Source organism: Diabrotica undecimpunctata, unplaced genomic scaffold (assembly GCF_040954645.1).
Source record: "Diabrotica undecimpunctata isolate CICGRU unplaced genomic scaffold, icDiaUnde3 ctg00001314.1, whole genome shotgun sequence".
NCBI classification, from domain to species: domain Eukaryota; kingdom Metazoa; phylum Arthropoda; class Insecta; order Coleoptera; family Chrysomelidae; genus Diabrotica; species Diabrotica undecimpunctata.
Window position 1 is genome coordinate 19376 of NW_027312149.1, and position 14748 is coordinate 34123.

General features: G+C 32.1%; 1 protein-coding gene across 1 annotated transcript; it reads right to left on the reverse strand.

Moving 5' to 3' along the window:
- Positions 1-9104: 9104 nt before the first annotated feature.
- Positions 9105-11212, reverse strand: LOC140431535 (protein arginine N-methyltransferase 5-like). The gene is made up of 2 exons (XM_072519438.1): positions 11057-11212; positions 9105-10999 (listed from the first exon to the last, which is right to left on the reverse strand). The coding sequence occupies exon 2, from the start codon at positions 10538-10540 to the stop codon at positions 9146-9148; it is 1395 nt and encodes a 464-aa protein (XP_072375539.1). The 5' UTR covers positions 10541-10999; positions 11057-11212; the 3' UTR covers positions 9105-9145.
- Between the last annotated feature and the right edge of the window lie 3536 nt (positions 11213-14748).

Consider the following 14748-nt stretch of genomic DNA (forward strand, 5'->3'; position numbering starts at 1 on the left):
CAAAATACAATTACAAAGTTTATTCCTTAAATCTATAATTATACGGGTCCATTGTCCTTTCACTATTCACTCAGTTTTTCACGGAACAATGTTTTCTCTTATGGTCTATTACAAATAAGTACAGGGTTGTATTTTAACTTATATGCCCGTGGTATATTAAAATAATAAAAAAAACTCTTTATTCTATTTCTGATCGATAAACTGATCCATAACAAATCCCCGCCTTGTTTTGAGATACAAATTTTCTTTTTTTTTAAGTGTAACCAAAAAAATAGGCATTAGCTTTGCACACACGTCCCCCGTGAGATTTGATACTCGTAACGCCCTTACAAGCACCTTTTCTCCCTTCTGGAAAGTCACTGGTCTTCGTTTTCTATTCTGGATTTGCCTTTGGAGATATTTTTCATTACTGCGCTGCAGCCTCCTTCGAACAGTTTCCAATACTATTTGATACTCTCTCTGCTCCGGTTCTTCCCATGGCCGTACTGGCATAATACCCTTCATGACATATTCCGGCGTCTCTTTTGTCACCGTACTTGGAGTGGTGTTCAAGTAGTTTTCGATTTCTGCCACTTTCCTATCCCATCGTCGATGTTGTCCAATGGCAGCAATGCGGAGGAATTTTGTAGTCTCTTGTATAAAACGTTCTGACGGATTACTTTTAGGATGTCGGATACTGACAAAATTTGTCCCTATTCCCCTGTCTTGCTGTCTCTTGAATCGGTCACTCCGGAAATACGTAGCATTGTCTAAAAGAATTTTCCTTGGTGTTCCTACGGTGGCTATAAAATTGTCTATCTTTCTCATAATTTCTTCCCCCTTTGTCGTACGGCATGTGTATAGCTTTACATATTTCGAAAAAATATCTACCATCACCAAAATATGTTTGTTCCTCTGCGTGGTCATTATCAGATCACTTAACATATCTATTGCTACAATGTCTAATTTTTGGTGGGATACAATATTTTTAGCCACATTTTCATTTCGGAAATTTCTGCTTTTATATTTTTGACATGTTTCACATCTTTGGGTAACTTCTTTTGCAATCCGGTAATCTTTTCGGCATATATAGTTTTCGCGAAAAACCAGCCAAACCTTCCTGCTGCCGATATGTCCATTGTCCTCGTGTAATTTCTGTATGATCCTTTCTGCCAATGTCTGTGTTATCACGTATAGTTCCTTTCCATCAATTCGTTTGAAAAATATACCGTTTTCCCTCTCCGCTCTTCTTTTTTCTCTTTCTTCCAGGTCTTCTTGATTTGTTCTAATTTCGTTTAACGAAAATACACCTTCTTCTTGTGTCAAAATGTTCAGTCCTACATGAAAAGCAATTACTTCCTTTTTCCCCGAGTCTTCATCCCTTGTGAGAGCGTCGGCTATAATGTTGTCTTTTCCTTTTATATATCGAAACTCAAAGTCATACTCCTGTAGTAACACAATGCCTTTATGTATACGATTGTTAACCAAACGATTTTTCATTATATGTACCAAAGCTGCATGATCAGTTTCGATTGTGAATTTTGCTCCCAACAGATAAAATCTTAATTATTTACACAGAAAAGTACGCTAGCAAACTCTAGTTCAGTCACACTGTATTTTCTTTCGTGTGTTTTTGTCACCCGGGAAATAAAACAAATCGGCACTTCTTGATTGTTTTGTATTTGCGACAAAACTCCCGCAAATTTTTGTATGGATGCATCAGTTCGTAGTATGAAAGGCAAATTGTACATGGGATGATATATTTTCGTTCCTTTCGAGAATTCCTCTTTTAAAATCTGAAAAGCTTTCTCTTGTTCTTCTTTCCAATTCCATTTAACACCCTTCTTCAATAATTTGATCAGAGGAATTTCCTTCTGGCTTAAATCAGGAATTAGTTTTTTAAAATAGTTGATCGTCCCGAGAAAACCTCTCAATGTTTTTAAATTCGTTGGTCTTGGGTATTCATCTATGAGTTTTACCCGGTCCTCGGCTAAACTAACTGTTTGTGTGTCCAATTTAAATCCCAAATATATCACTTCTTTTTGAAAAAAATTGACATTTTTCAATATTCAGTTTTAATCCGGCCTTGTCCAATTCTCCCAAAATAATCTTTATGTGGTTCCAAATGACTTGATGTATCTGGTGAAAAAATGAGTAAGTCGTCGATGTAGTGCACTATGAAATCTTCATATTTATTTAATATTGTATGGAGAGCTCTTACCAATGCTGCACACGCACTTTGTAATCCAAAAGGTACTACTTTAAATCGTATACAATACCATCGATTGAGAAAGCGTGTAATTTCTACATCTTTCTGCTAACGGTATTAACCAAAAACTATGTTTCAAATCAATTTTAGAAAACATGTGTGTTCCCGTAATTCTCCCAAAAATAGCTTCGATGTTGAGAGGTGATTCATATTGAGATACCGTGTGTTGATTTATATTCCGGGCATCCAAACAGAGCCTCAATTCTCCACTGCTTTTTTCACAATCACGATTGGGTTGATGTACGGCGAGTCACATCTCTCTATGATTTGATCTTCTAACATTTTGTTAATTTCTCCTTTCACCTCCTGTCGGTATTTATATGGGATCGGATAAGTTTTCGATCGAAAATTTCCTAAGTCTTTCACCTCAAATGAATGTTCATACTTTTTGGCTACTCTGTTTTCTTCATTTATTAAATCTTCATACTTTCTCAATATTACACGCAATTCCTTTTCCTTTTCTTCTCCACATATAAATTTTCTTTCTGTTTCCTCAATTTCTTTACACACATTTATTTTGTATTCTGCCTCCTCCATTTCGCAAACTTCTTCAAATACCACTGTTTCAATTGTACCTTTTTCGTCTTCTTTTGTTAATCTTTCTTCTTTTTCTTCTTCTGGGCTCATCTCTTCTTTTGAGGAAACTCACTGTTCACTTTCTTTTGCCAATCTCGTCTTTCTTCTCTGTCCTTGCTTCATTGCCAAATTCATTTCCACCGTTTGTTCTTTGTCTAAATCATTTTTCCGTTTCTCATTTTCCTTTTCCATTTCCTTACTGTCCTGTTCTTCTTCTTTTTCCTCTGTGATTTTCATCGTGTTATTTTTGAAATCTATCACATGTTTTTCTGCCAATTCATCCACTCCTACGATCATATCATGCGACATGTTTGGCATCACAACACATTGTAGTGCATAAAATTTCTTATCCAATCGTACTTTTATTCGTATTCCTTCATTTATCGTTGCCAAAGTCCGTTTATTTGCGCCCACTAAATTTACCTTGGGAATTTTGTAAATCAAATTTGTTAAATTAACTTCCTCTATTAGTTTTCTGTTGATCAGTGTAATTTCCGATCCAGTATCAATCATAATTTTAATCGGTGTCTCGTTGATAAAATCATCTACAAATTTCAGATTTGCTCCACTTATTTTGTCCTTATTTTCTGCCAATTTAATAAATTCCTTCGGGTGACAAAAAATTCCTGTTTGTTTCTTTGTCTTTAGTGAGCGCCTTCGTGAAAAGACGCTTGCTGTTCTTGTTTCGCTTCTACTTCTGTCGCTTTGTCTCTCATCCTCATATTCCTCTATGTGTGTGTTGTTGACCGCTCTTCTATTTTCTCTTGGTCTCTCGGACCCGTATCGGTTTCCGCGATTTTCCGGTTCATTCGTTCTATTATTATTTCGGTTTTTCTGATATGTGCGAGTGTTGTTTCTATTCTGGTTCTCTCGATATCTGTTTTCGTTCCATTGCCGATTTCTTTGTTCATAGTTTACTCTTCCGTTGTCTCTACTTTCGTTTTCCCTCCTCGGGACAAATTCTCTTCTTGTGTACTCTCTCCTAAAGTTTTGTCCTCTATCTCTATAGTCTTGATTTACTCGTTGTCTATAATTTTCTTACGTTCTCCTCATTTTTCTTTCTCTTAATTTTGCTTCTCGTATTTGTAAGAATTGACATAAACTGTCAATATCTTTGTAGTTTTGTAGAGTTATGTGGTCTTCTAAGGTATCTTCAAAATGTCTGGCTATTAGTTCCACTAGCTGTTCGGACGAATAGTTGTAATGTAAGTGTCTTGCATTGTTGTATAGTTGTAGGGCATATGTTTTTTCTGATATACCTATACTATCCTGGTATCTCCCATTTTGTAATTCCTTATTTATCTCTATCTGTTGTATTTTCCCCCAGAAATAATTCAGAAATTTTTGTTCAAATGTTTGCCAATTTTGCAATTCTTCTTCTTTGCTATCAAACCATAAACTTGCCTCATCTTTTAGATGGTTCCTTATCGTTTCCTTTGCTGTTTCGAAATTACCGATATGTCGTACTTTCTTTTTTAAATTGTTGATGAAAATTACTGGGTGTAATTTTTTTACGTCCCCGCCAAACTGTATTTTTATGTCACCCGGACTTTGGATGAGTACTTCTCTCCTGTCTCCCGTCTCTCGTTGTTTTCTGATATCCTCAATTTGTTTTTCTATTTCTTTCTTGTCTTCTTGTAACGCCATTTCAAATTTTGTTTCTAACTGTTCTAATTCCTTTTTCTGTACAGTCTTAATATCTTTCATTTTAGTTTCTATTTCTTCTCTCTGCATCTCTAGTTTCCTCTCTGTTTCTTCTCGGACTTTTTCTAAACAGACTTTTACCTCATTTTCATATTTGTCCAAACGCTTTTCCATTTTCCTATCATTTTCTTCTAATTTTTGTTCATAGTTTTCCAAACGCTGCTCTATATTTCTGTTATTTAGTTCTATTGCTTGCCTTGTTTCCCGTTGGTTTTCTCCATTGTCTGTTTTGTTTCATCCATTTTAGTGATGTTTCTTGTTGATTTCTATCAATTTTCTTTGATGTTTCAATTTGGTTTTTCTCTATTGTTTGTGTCTGTATTTGCATCATTGCTAATAATTTTTCTAGCATCCCTGTTTCTTTTCTTTCCTCCATTATTGTAGCATTTCGTTCATTATCCGATCCTTCATCAATAATTATTGTTTCCTCTTCTATCTTATCCTCTTTCCTTTCTTGCGTTTTGCTTTGACTCCTTGTGGTCCACATGTATTTGAGTTTTATCCCCGCCTGATATAAATTCGAAAATACCCGGTCTGCTGTATATACACAAATTTTTCTTTCCCCAAATATTATCAATTTATCACATAAATTTTAAATTCATCAAAAAATTAAATCAATCAAAAATATAGAATAATGTAAAATTGTACCTAGATAAAATAACTCAAATAATATTTCATAAATTTTCATATAAATATATCAAATTCTTTCCGACGGGCAAATAAATTCTCTCAATCACCTGTTTTCGTTTCTGATCCTTCAAATTCACAACTAGAGATACTTTTTAAGCCCACGTTGGCTCGCCATGTTGTTGTGATCTGCTTTATGATGTTTTATTATTAATTAACACTAATTTAATTAATCCAATTATTTAATTAATTAATTCACTAATTTATGCAGGGTCATACAAATCAATTACTATTAAAAATTCTCAGGGTGCCTTCTTAATTTTACTTTAATCAGTTTACTTTATATATCTCTTCTAGTGGGTTCAGTATCTCCTAGTTGCTCATAATCGGGATAGAACAGAAAACGGAACTAACATTAAAATAACATAAATATGCACACAAATTATTATTTATTTTCAATAAGCAATACGATGATATTAATAAATAACTTTTGTGGGCAATTATCTTTCCCAACAAACTCCTATACTCTAAATTTAATTTTAATTACAAACTATCTATTGATCTGTTTTATAATAATATCTACTAAAAAAATGACCATATAAAAATATAATTTATTCACAAAAAAATAACTCTTTGAAACTTGGAATCTTAGTTCGTATGCTTATATTTGATTTTATCTTTAGAATATCTTAAAGTTTTCTTTCTTCAAATTATTTGACTGACCTTTATTTTTTTACACCAATGATGTCTCCTCTCGATCAAACCACAGTTCCTTCCTTGATTGATTATGTCCGGCTACCATCAAATCTTTCCCGTCTCAGCATCGATCCAAACCGCATACCAGCAAACTACTCCTCCGAAAACACAAGCCCAAGCCTCTTTTGACCGGTACTCTTTATTCACAAATTCTCCTTTCTTTCTCAATTATATCTCGTGGACTATGCAGACTCAAAAGAGGTATTAATCTTCTCGATTTTGATCTGCTCTCAGCTTTCACCTTTTTCACTAACAAACGAAAACACTGGTACTCAGATTGACTACACGATAAACACGTCTTCTCTTCTGGTCTGCCGGTAACATAATAATCTTTTCAATCTCTCCAGACAACCTTCTCAACTCTCTCATTTCCACCATTCCTTTTTAACCAATCATAAGCATTCATCTTTCCCACTTATTTTCGATTTAAAAAAATTTCCAACATGATATTTAAAACAATAAACTACTTTCACTCAAATTACTTTTCAGAAAACATTAACAATTTACCTTTTTCAACAGAAATAAGTTCCAAATTCTTGTTATCTCATATCTAAATCTAATTCTTATTTACTTTCGAAAAATGTCCACCGCAAAATACAATTACAAAGTTTATTCCTTAAATCTATAATTATACGGGGTCCATTATCCTTTCACTATTCACTCAGTTTTTCACGGAACAATGTTTTCTCTTATGGTCTATTACAAATAAGTACAGGGTTGTATTTTAACTTATATGCCCGCGGTATATTAAAATAATAAAAAAAACTCTTTATTCTATTTCTGATCGATAAACTGATCCATAACATTATATATATATATATATATATATATATATATATATATATATATATATAAAATGTTTTCTTGTCCAAGGTATTGTCATAACTTTATGTTAGATATGGAGAGAGATTGCTAGAGTCAGCCTATATATAATCAATTTACATAAAAAATATATTGGAAAAATTCTAGGATATTCTAATGATAGGTTGCCAAAATTCTTTTGAAAAAATTATGAGAGCAAGGTGTAGCCGGGTGGAAAGATTGCATAATCATGGGAGAAAAATTTGGTATTGAGGTAAGGTGTGAATGGAATAGAGAGATAGCTAGCCTAGTATGATAGAAAACAAGAAGGAGATACAGTGTCAAGTTGAGAATAGGGCGCCTCGAAATCTAATTTTTTGTGGACACTAGAACTACAGGAAGGAGTAAAACATGCATTATCTACTGGAACTGGAAAATTTTGGGGACATTCCGATGGCTGTTAAATTAAGATCTATATAGAGTAAAGATAACTTCTATATTTGAAAGATCGACCTGGCAGAAATGATGAAAGGTTTTGCTAAATGTGTAATACGAAGGAAAGGGAAGATGTGATACATTTTTTGGGAAAATGTTTGGTGTTGAGACAGATTAAGTTAAAGTGGTTGGGTAGAAATGAACTTAGTAGAGTAGAAGTAGTTACTATGATGAGACAGGGACGGGTCTGAATTAGCAGGTTATTGTAGGGAGGCATGGCTGTATGAGTTAGTGAGCCTATTTAATTACTAAATCGATTAGCCTGTGTCAGTTCAATAGGATGAAAATATTAAAATTAGCATTAATATTTGTTTAGCTATTATCTTTTTATCTGTCTTGTTATTATTATCTATTGATAATAGATCTATCGACTATCTTGTTATTATTATACAAACAGCTTTCACTCCCTCTAAGAGACAAATTCACTCATTTCAAATGCAAGCTATACCTTACTGTTATACATTGTTATTATTGTTAGTCTAGTGTGAAGTCTTACTCAGTAGGATATACACGTTTAGTTTATTACTATAACATTTATACGAATATTTATTTAATTTGTTTATTAATTTTAATGTCCTTGTTAAAAAGAATTAGCCTTTTGTTCAATTTTTTGTATAGATTTTTTTTTTAATGAGAAATAAAAATTTATTATTATTTCAGTATGTGTATTAAAATGCTACACTCCATTAGTTTTGTGCAGTTTTCCAAATGATTTCATAACTGTTCATATTTTTGGCAATTTTGAGGAAAACAAATGACAGGATAGAGAATGTTAAGAGATTAAATTGTGAACATGAATCGTAAGAAGTAGTAAGGGAAAGGAGGCAGAACTGGGTTAAAGAAATGTTAAGCCAAAAAATAGAAATAACGCGCTATCTCAGAGTATAGGAAAAAGCTTCAAGACAATACACAAGGGATACCAGCTATTTTGGTCAGGAGTAGACAAAAAGAGAGAACAGAAGTACAGGGAAAATAAAAAACATTTCTTTGGTATCTACTTTAAAATATCTAAAATAAAAGAAGGTATATAGCATGACGAATATAAAAGATAAAGATGGAAATATAATAGAAAATGTAAAAATAATGAAAAATAGATCTAATACTGGAATACAAGCAATGCGGATTCAGACATAGCAAAGGCATGCAAGACCTCATATTTATTTACAAGAAGACAAATGAGTGAGAAGATAATAAATAAGAACAAAGAGATACATATATGCTGCACATACCTAGAGAAGGCATTTGAGAGAATTTTAAGAAAGGACATATGGAAAACACACAGAGAAAGAGGAGTTAATAGTAACGAATTATAAAAGATATGAATAGTAATAATAGACACATTGTAAGAACAAATAACAATGAAGCCAACAAATTCAAAATACACCAAGGTGGCAAACATGAATGCATACTGAGCCCACTACTCTTCTCAGTAGTGCTAGATGAAGCAGTGGAAAGAGCCAAGGAAGAGATAAGAAAACTCCCACTAGGATACAGGAAAATGAAACAAACACAACTATATGAATTAATATTTGCAGATGACTTAACGTTGATGGCAGATATCACCTACAATCTACAGTACAATCTAGACATATTAAATTAGAAACTCCCAAAGATAAACATAGATAAAACAAAAACAATGGTAATAGCTAGGATGAAAAAGATACAAGATGTAAGATTGAATGGGATGCAGCTAGAACAAGTAGATCACTTTAATACCTAGGAGCAATCATAGAAGACAACAGGAAATAAACATGAGACTTTAACTAATAAACTAATTACAATGAATGTTAAGGGCACAATAGTTGCCGATAATACAAAGATGAGACAGACAGGTATTTGGCTAGTACATTTAGCTTCTGCATCTAACTCTCAAAATAGATTAAAGAAATACACAAAATTTCAATGTTTACCGATTTTATTTTATAAAAAGTTGCAGTATCAATGCTTCCGCATAAAAAAAGATCTCCCATTTGGATTGATAATTCCACTGTTTACTGGATTTATCAAACACCACTCATACCACACTTTATCACTTGACTCTGACCTCCAAAAAGCCACTTCAATATTCTGTCCTTCTTCCACATAAACAGGATTCTCTAAAGGAAATACAATTGGAAACCAACTGACCATATTTGGTGTATGAGTCTCTGGATGTATACTGAGTGTCACATCTTTGTAAAGAACTGTATCAAAATATCCTACAAATCCAGTCAAAAGACATGACAGTTCTGTTTGAAATTTCAGTTTCTTGTATCTCTGATTATTTATATGTTCACTCCAATTTGGATGCTTAAAAGTAAAAAGTGCTTGGGGTGAAGCAATTTCATAAAAGTTAGCCAAATGTGTGACATATGGTGTTTCATAACAGAACTGTAAAGTTTTATCCACTTGGCGATTTGTTCTTATCTCATTATAAATTTTAGTACTCTGTAGTGGTGCTATGTAAGAAGTATAAGACTGAGGTATAGATATGCCTGACTTCTTTAGGAATCGTTGAGCTCCATCTAGACATTCAGGGGATAATTCGTTGTCTCCAAAAGAACCCAACAATTCAGATACTAATATATCAGCTAATTCTGGGGGTTTATATGTCCTCATATCACCATTGACAATAGTAACAGCATTATCCCATTCATCCTTATTTCGATGTACTAATGTATTGACTGCAAAAGGATTTTTTTCAACTGCATAAACCTTAATTTTTCTATCTAAAGCAAGTGATACATTAATAACAGCCTGTACCAAAGGGCCTCTTCCTGCTCCAACTACCATTACAACTGGTGTCTCATCTTTTGGAAAAACTTCAATTGCTTTATAGACAGCATTTTCATAAGATGTGTATTTGATATTATCTTTTTCAAATATTTCATAAATAGTTGTTTCTAAGTGTTCAGTAAGTGGCTGTAGGGGGTTCTGGAGAAAATCTTCAAATCCATCAACAAAATCAGTTACAGTATCATATACATAAAGCTTTTTACCCAAGAAGCTTATATATCTATTATAAAGAGACAAGTCACTATCAGTATCATTTTTAATTACATACTGAACATCCAGACTCATGAATTTTTTAATAATTTCTTGATGAACTTTGGAGAGGACAGGTTTTCCATGTTGATTTGTTAAAAAGTGTGAAGTAGGTATCACAATTGCTCTGATAGGCTCGCCAATCCATCTTTTAAGCTCATTTTCTGGCAGTAAATGCTTAATATCACTTAAATCAAGAACTAAACCTAGTCTTTTATCATAATTACAGTAAGTACGAAATTTATTCCACCAATCCCAAGTATCATGTTCTGTTTCAGCAACAGGACTGTATCTGGAAGGGTGAGTCATTGGAATGTTAACCCATACACTATAGTTAAATCCTGAAACTTATTTTGCATGTAAAACACGAGCTAATTGTACATTATCTGGTTTGGAAAGTGTCAACCAGATTGCTGGAACACCTAGATGAGATGCAAACCCCAATTCTTCTTCAAATATCATTTTACTATGTTCTCGAATGTGTTCTATCTCACTATCCAAGTCAATAGTAGGGGTTAATTGCCCAACCACTAATCTGCCCCAATCAGAACTCCTCATTACTCGATCTGTTCTTCCTATAACACAAGGACCATTGTTATTAAAGTTTCTGCTATAACTTGGATGTGTAAGTTGAGTAACTACAAAGTGGTATCCCTGTTCAAAAGCAGAGTCGACACCTTGTTTTATACTTGGAGGACAGCTCGTATAAAGGCCAACAGACATCCTTTTCTTTTTATCATCTCCATTTAATACTTCTTCAGCCATTCTCTAAAATATAAGACATTAGCTATATCATTAATAGATTGAAATAAATTACTGAATTACCTTTTTTAAAATCTAGTAAGAATGAGGAAAAACTGTTATTATATTAGAACTACAGTACTTTAACAAAAACTAAACAAAAAATATCAACGTTTTCGTTTTAGACCGGTACAAATTATAGGTTAGGTTATAACTAAAATTGAAAACCACGGATGTTTTAGAGGACATCATCCAGATCAAGGCAACTTATTCTACACACAAGAGTTGCACTTTTAAATTCTTCCAGGTAATATTCAGCTTTGATTATAAAATTAGGTAGTTTAGACATCAAATCAATAATATTAATTTCTTCAGACAACAATAATAGATAAAATAGATTATAGTTTACGGTAGCGTAAACTTTGAATTTGTAGAGGCGATAAATTAATTATTAATTGATTCAATTTTCCTCTTGGAGAGCACAATTCTTAAATTAGAAGAATAAACGGTTTCTTAGACCCACTGAAACTCTAAAAATTAACAATGTACAGAATGTACAGAAACACAGAAATTATTCTTTTAATAATGATACTACAATAATGAAACAAATGATAATTTGTATAGCTTTTAAACTTTTGTTTTTAAGACAATAAAAACCAAATTGTTTAAAAATATTTATACTCATCTATGTATATTCTTTAACTAATTTCCTACTTATCTATGACTAATTTTAAAATTTTCCAAAAATAAATTGTTTCCGATTGTGGCTGTTTTAGACTTCTGCGCCCCCTATTGCGTACTTCCAAAGTTAACTAGGAACTGTCAACAAAACTGAAGCATTTTAACCATCGGGTTAGGATCTAGACTCTAACTCGATGATTTTAACACAGAGGGCAGTTTTAAAAAAAATTAAATTCCTCTGATTCTTTACAATATAAATATTATTTTAATTATTAAATTTGACAAATCTTTTTGGTATGCATTTTTATTGAACTACAGAATATATGAAATATTTTGGTTTCTATATGTTATGTATATTTGTAATACTTAAGTATTTTATTTTTCGGTAATGTAGTCATGGCTTAATTGTATCTAATAGGATGTTTACGCAGGCTACTAATAATAACACTATTATTATATTTATTGAAATTTACTATCCCATGTGAGCTGAGGATTTTCGTCACTCCAGAAGTGACTGTTATGGCGGTTAAACATACAATTTTTTGTAAAGTTCAATTCATCACACCAAATATTTTTTTTTTTGTAAAATCTTGATTATGATTTATTAATGATTTGTTAAAACCCATTCACAAAATTCTACACGTCTTTTTTTTTTAAATTAGTTTATGTCAAAATATATTCTATATTCGTTAATATGTAAGTATTAATACGTTAAAGATGTTTCAAATGAATGCAGTAAATATTTACAAATAATATTTAACTTCTTTGACAACAAATGTTGGTTGCTTTTTATATTGGTTTTGTACATAGTTGCATTATTTTGGGCGGAAGTATACTTTTTCTTTCCCTGACAATCCCCTTTAGTTGTTAATGAAAGACACAAAGCAATCACAAGAAATGCTTATGGTAATTGACCCAGTTACCTTCAGAACTACAAAAAATAGAATAAGAGTCGGCTACTAAATTCTTAAACAATAAATTCGGAATTTAGCAATTTGGAAATAATTTTTAACAATTATTATTATCTAGTTTTTAGAGAAATATAGATTTAGAAATATGCTCTTTTGAAATAATTACGTGTTCAAATTACCAACTATAATGTAACTTAAGATCTTGGTGAAATGCATGCATTTGTAAATTAATCTTGTTACGATATAACTAACGATAAATAAATAGTACTTTTTATTTAAAAAGGTACACAAATGCAAGGGTTTTTTCTTGGTAGCTGCCTGTTATAAATTCATTTCCATTCATCCATTCATTTATGATAGCCATTCCAGAATCCGGGAACCCTGTACCCGTTTGTTCAGATCAAGTGAATGTGTACCATATGTTTCTGGAGTCAGTTGGTAGTCTCCAAAAAGTATTTGCCACCTACGAACTAATGCCTGCTATTCATACAAGATATGATTGACTATTTCAGGTTCTCTGGTACAAAACCTGCAGCCAAGTTTTCTAAAGTATATAAGTCTTTTTTGACTGGCGCCTGTCCAGTAACGAAGCCTATTATGACTCGGAGCTGATTTCTAAAATATTCCAGTTTGCGATTTTTAACTGTTCTGACCACTTCCGTAACTTTTACCATTGATTATAAACCACACAAGGGTGTGGTTTATAATCAATGCTTTTACCATACGATGCAAAACAATCTCCAGATATACCCAGATTCCAAAGGCTTTAAGTTCTCTTAGAGGTGTATCCGTTAAAGTCCAACTTTCGATATAAAAGAATAGAGAACATATACCATCTTACTAATCTAATTTTCAGTCCCAAAGTAATATCGTTTCAACATAAGATTTTCTTAATTTTAAAAAATGTTTTCTCTATACATATTCTAATTTCTTTGCTCATGTTGTAAGCTGAGCAAAACTATTTACTTTGGTATACAAACGATCAAGGCCGTTCGCTCATGTCGGAAACTGGGCGTGGTTCTTTCAATCATATGGAAGCTGTGTATTATCTTTAAAATTAAAATGTAATGGGCACTATCTTTAAATTTATTCTCGTAAGGAACGAGTTCAAAAAATTGAAATGAAAATTTTAAAACAAAACTATCCTTTTATTATTTTTGTAATGCGCATAAAAATTATTAAAAGATTCTACGTTAAAAAGTTACGTCATCCCAGAAAAGAAATTCAAATAACAATTTGTGTTTACAGTATTCAAGTACCATGAGAAGTGTTAGTGTTAATAAAATTAAAATCATATCGTAAGAAAACAAACATTTAATATCATGGCATTATATTATGAATAAGAAATATATGAAAATAAAATTATACTTTATCCCAAATTTCAAAATTCGTTTACATAAAAATACATTTGTTTATTAGGTAAAATACCTATTATAATTAAAAGATCTATAATAAATCATTTCACTGTTATTTAGTTCATAAATATTCTTCACTGCTCAATAAAAAAATATAAAATAGGTACAACCTGATTTATCCAAAAGCTGGTGGGCATGAAGAAGGGATATAATTGATTTCTTTTTACCCTCTAGGTAATTGGCTGACCGAAACCTTGGGTCTATTTGGGAGGAACATACTAGACACCATAAAAATTGATTTTATTAAAATGTAATTCATCTATTAAATTAATTTCACTTTTTTCCTATCAACAAGCATTGATTTTTCTTTATTTCTTTCTTTCTCCCCTTCTTTTTATCAGAGTGTCGGATTTGGGCTAGTTATTTTAATTTCCATTCACCCATCTCTTTCATTCTTTTCTATTTTCGTGCCAATATTTTCAATTACTCGAGTGATTTTTGTTTAACTTTTCCCTTTTCTACGACTTGCTGTATCCATTGTTTTCTTAGTCTGATTCTTTTTCTTTTTACGATCTTCTTTGCTTCATGGACTTCTTATAATTTTGTTGGGTTGCATCATCATCAGATGCCCATACCAGTTCATTTGTCTCTTTGCTATTTTATTCATTATTGGTTCTTGGTTAGCCATTTTCCTAATAGTCTCGTTGCTTAATCTATCCCATTTCGTCCTTTCCAACTATTCTTCTTAATGTTTCGTCTCCATTGCATTTATCCTGCTATTATGTTTTTCCAGAATTGTCCAGTTTTCACTTGCATAGAGCACAGTCAG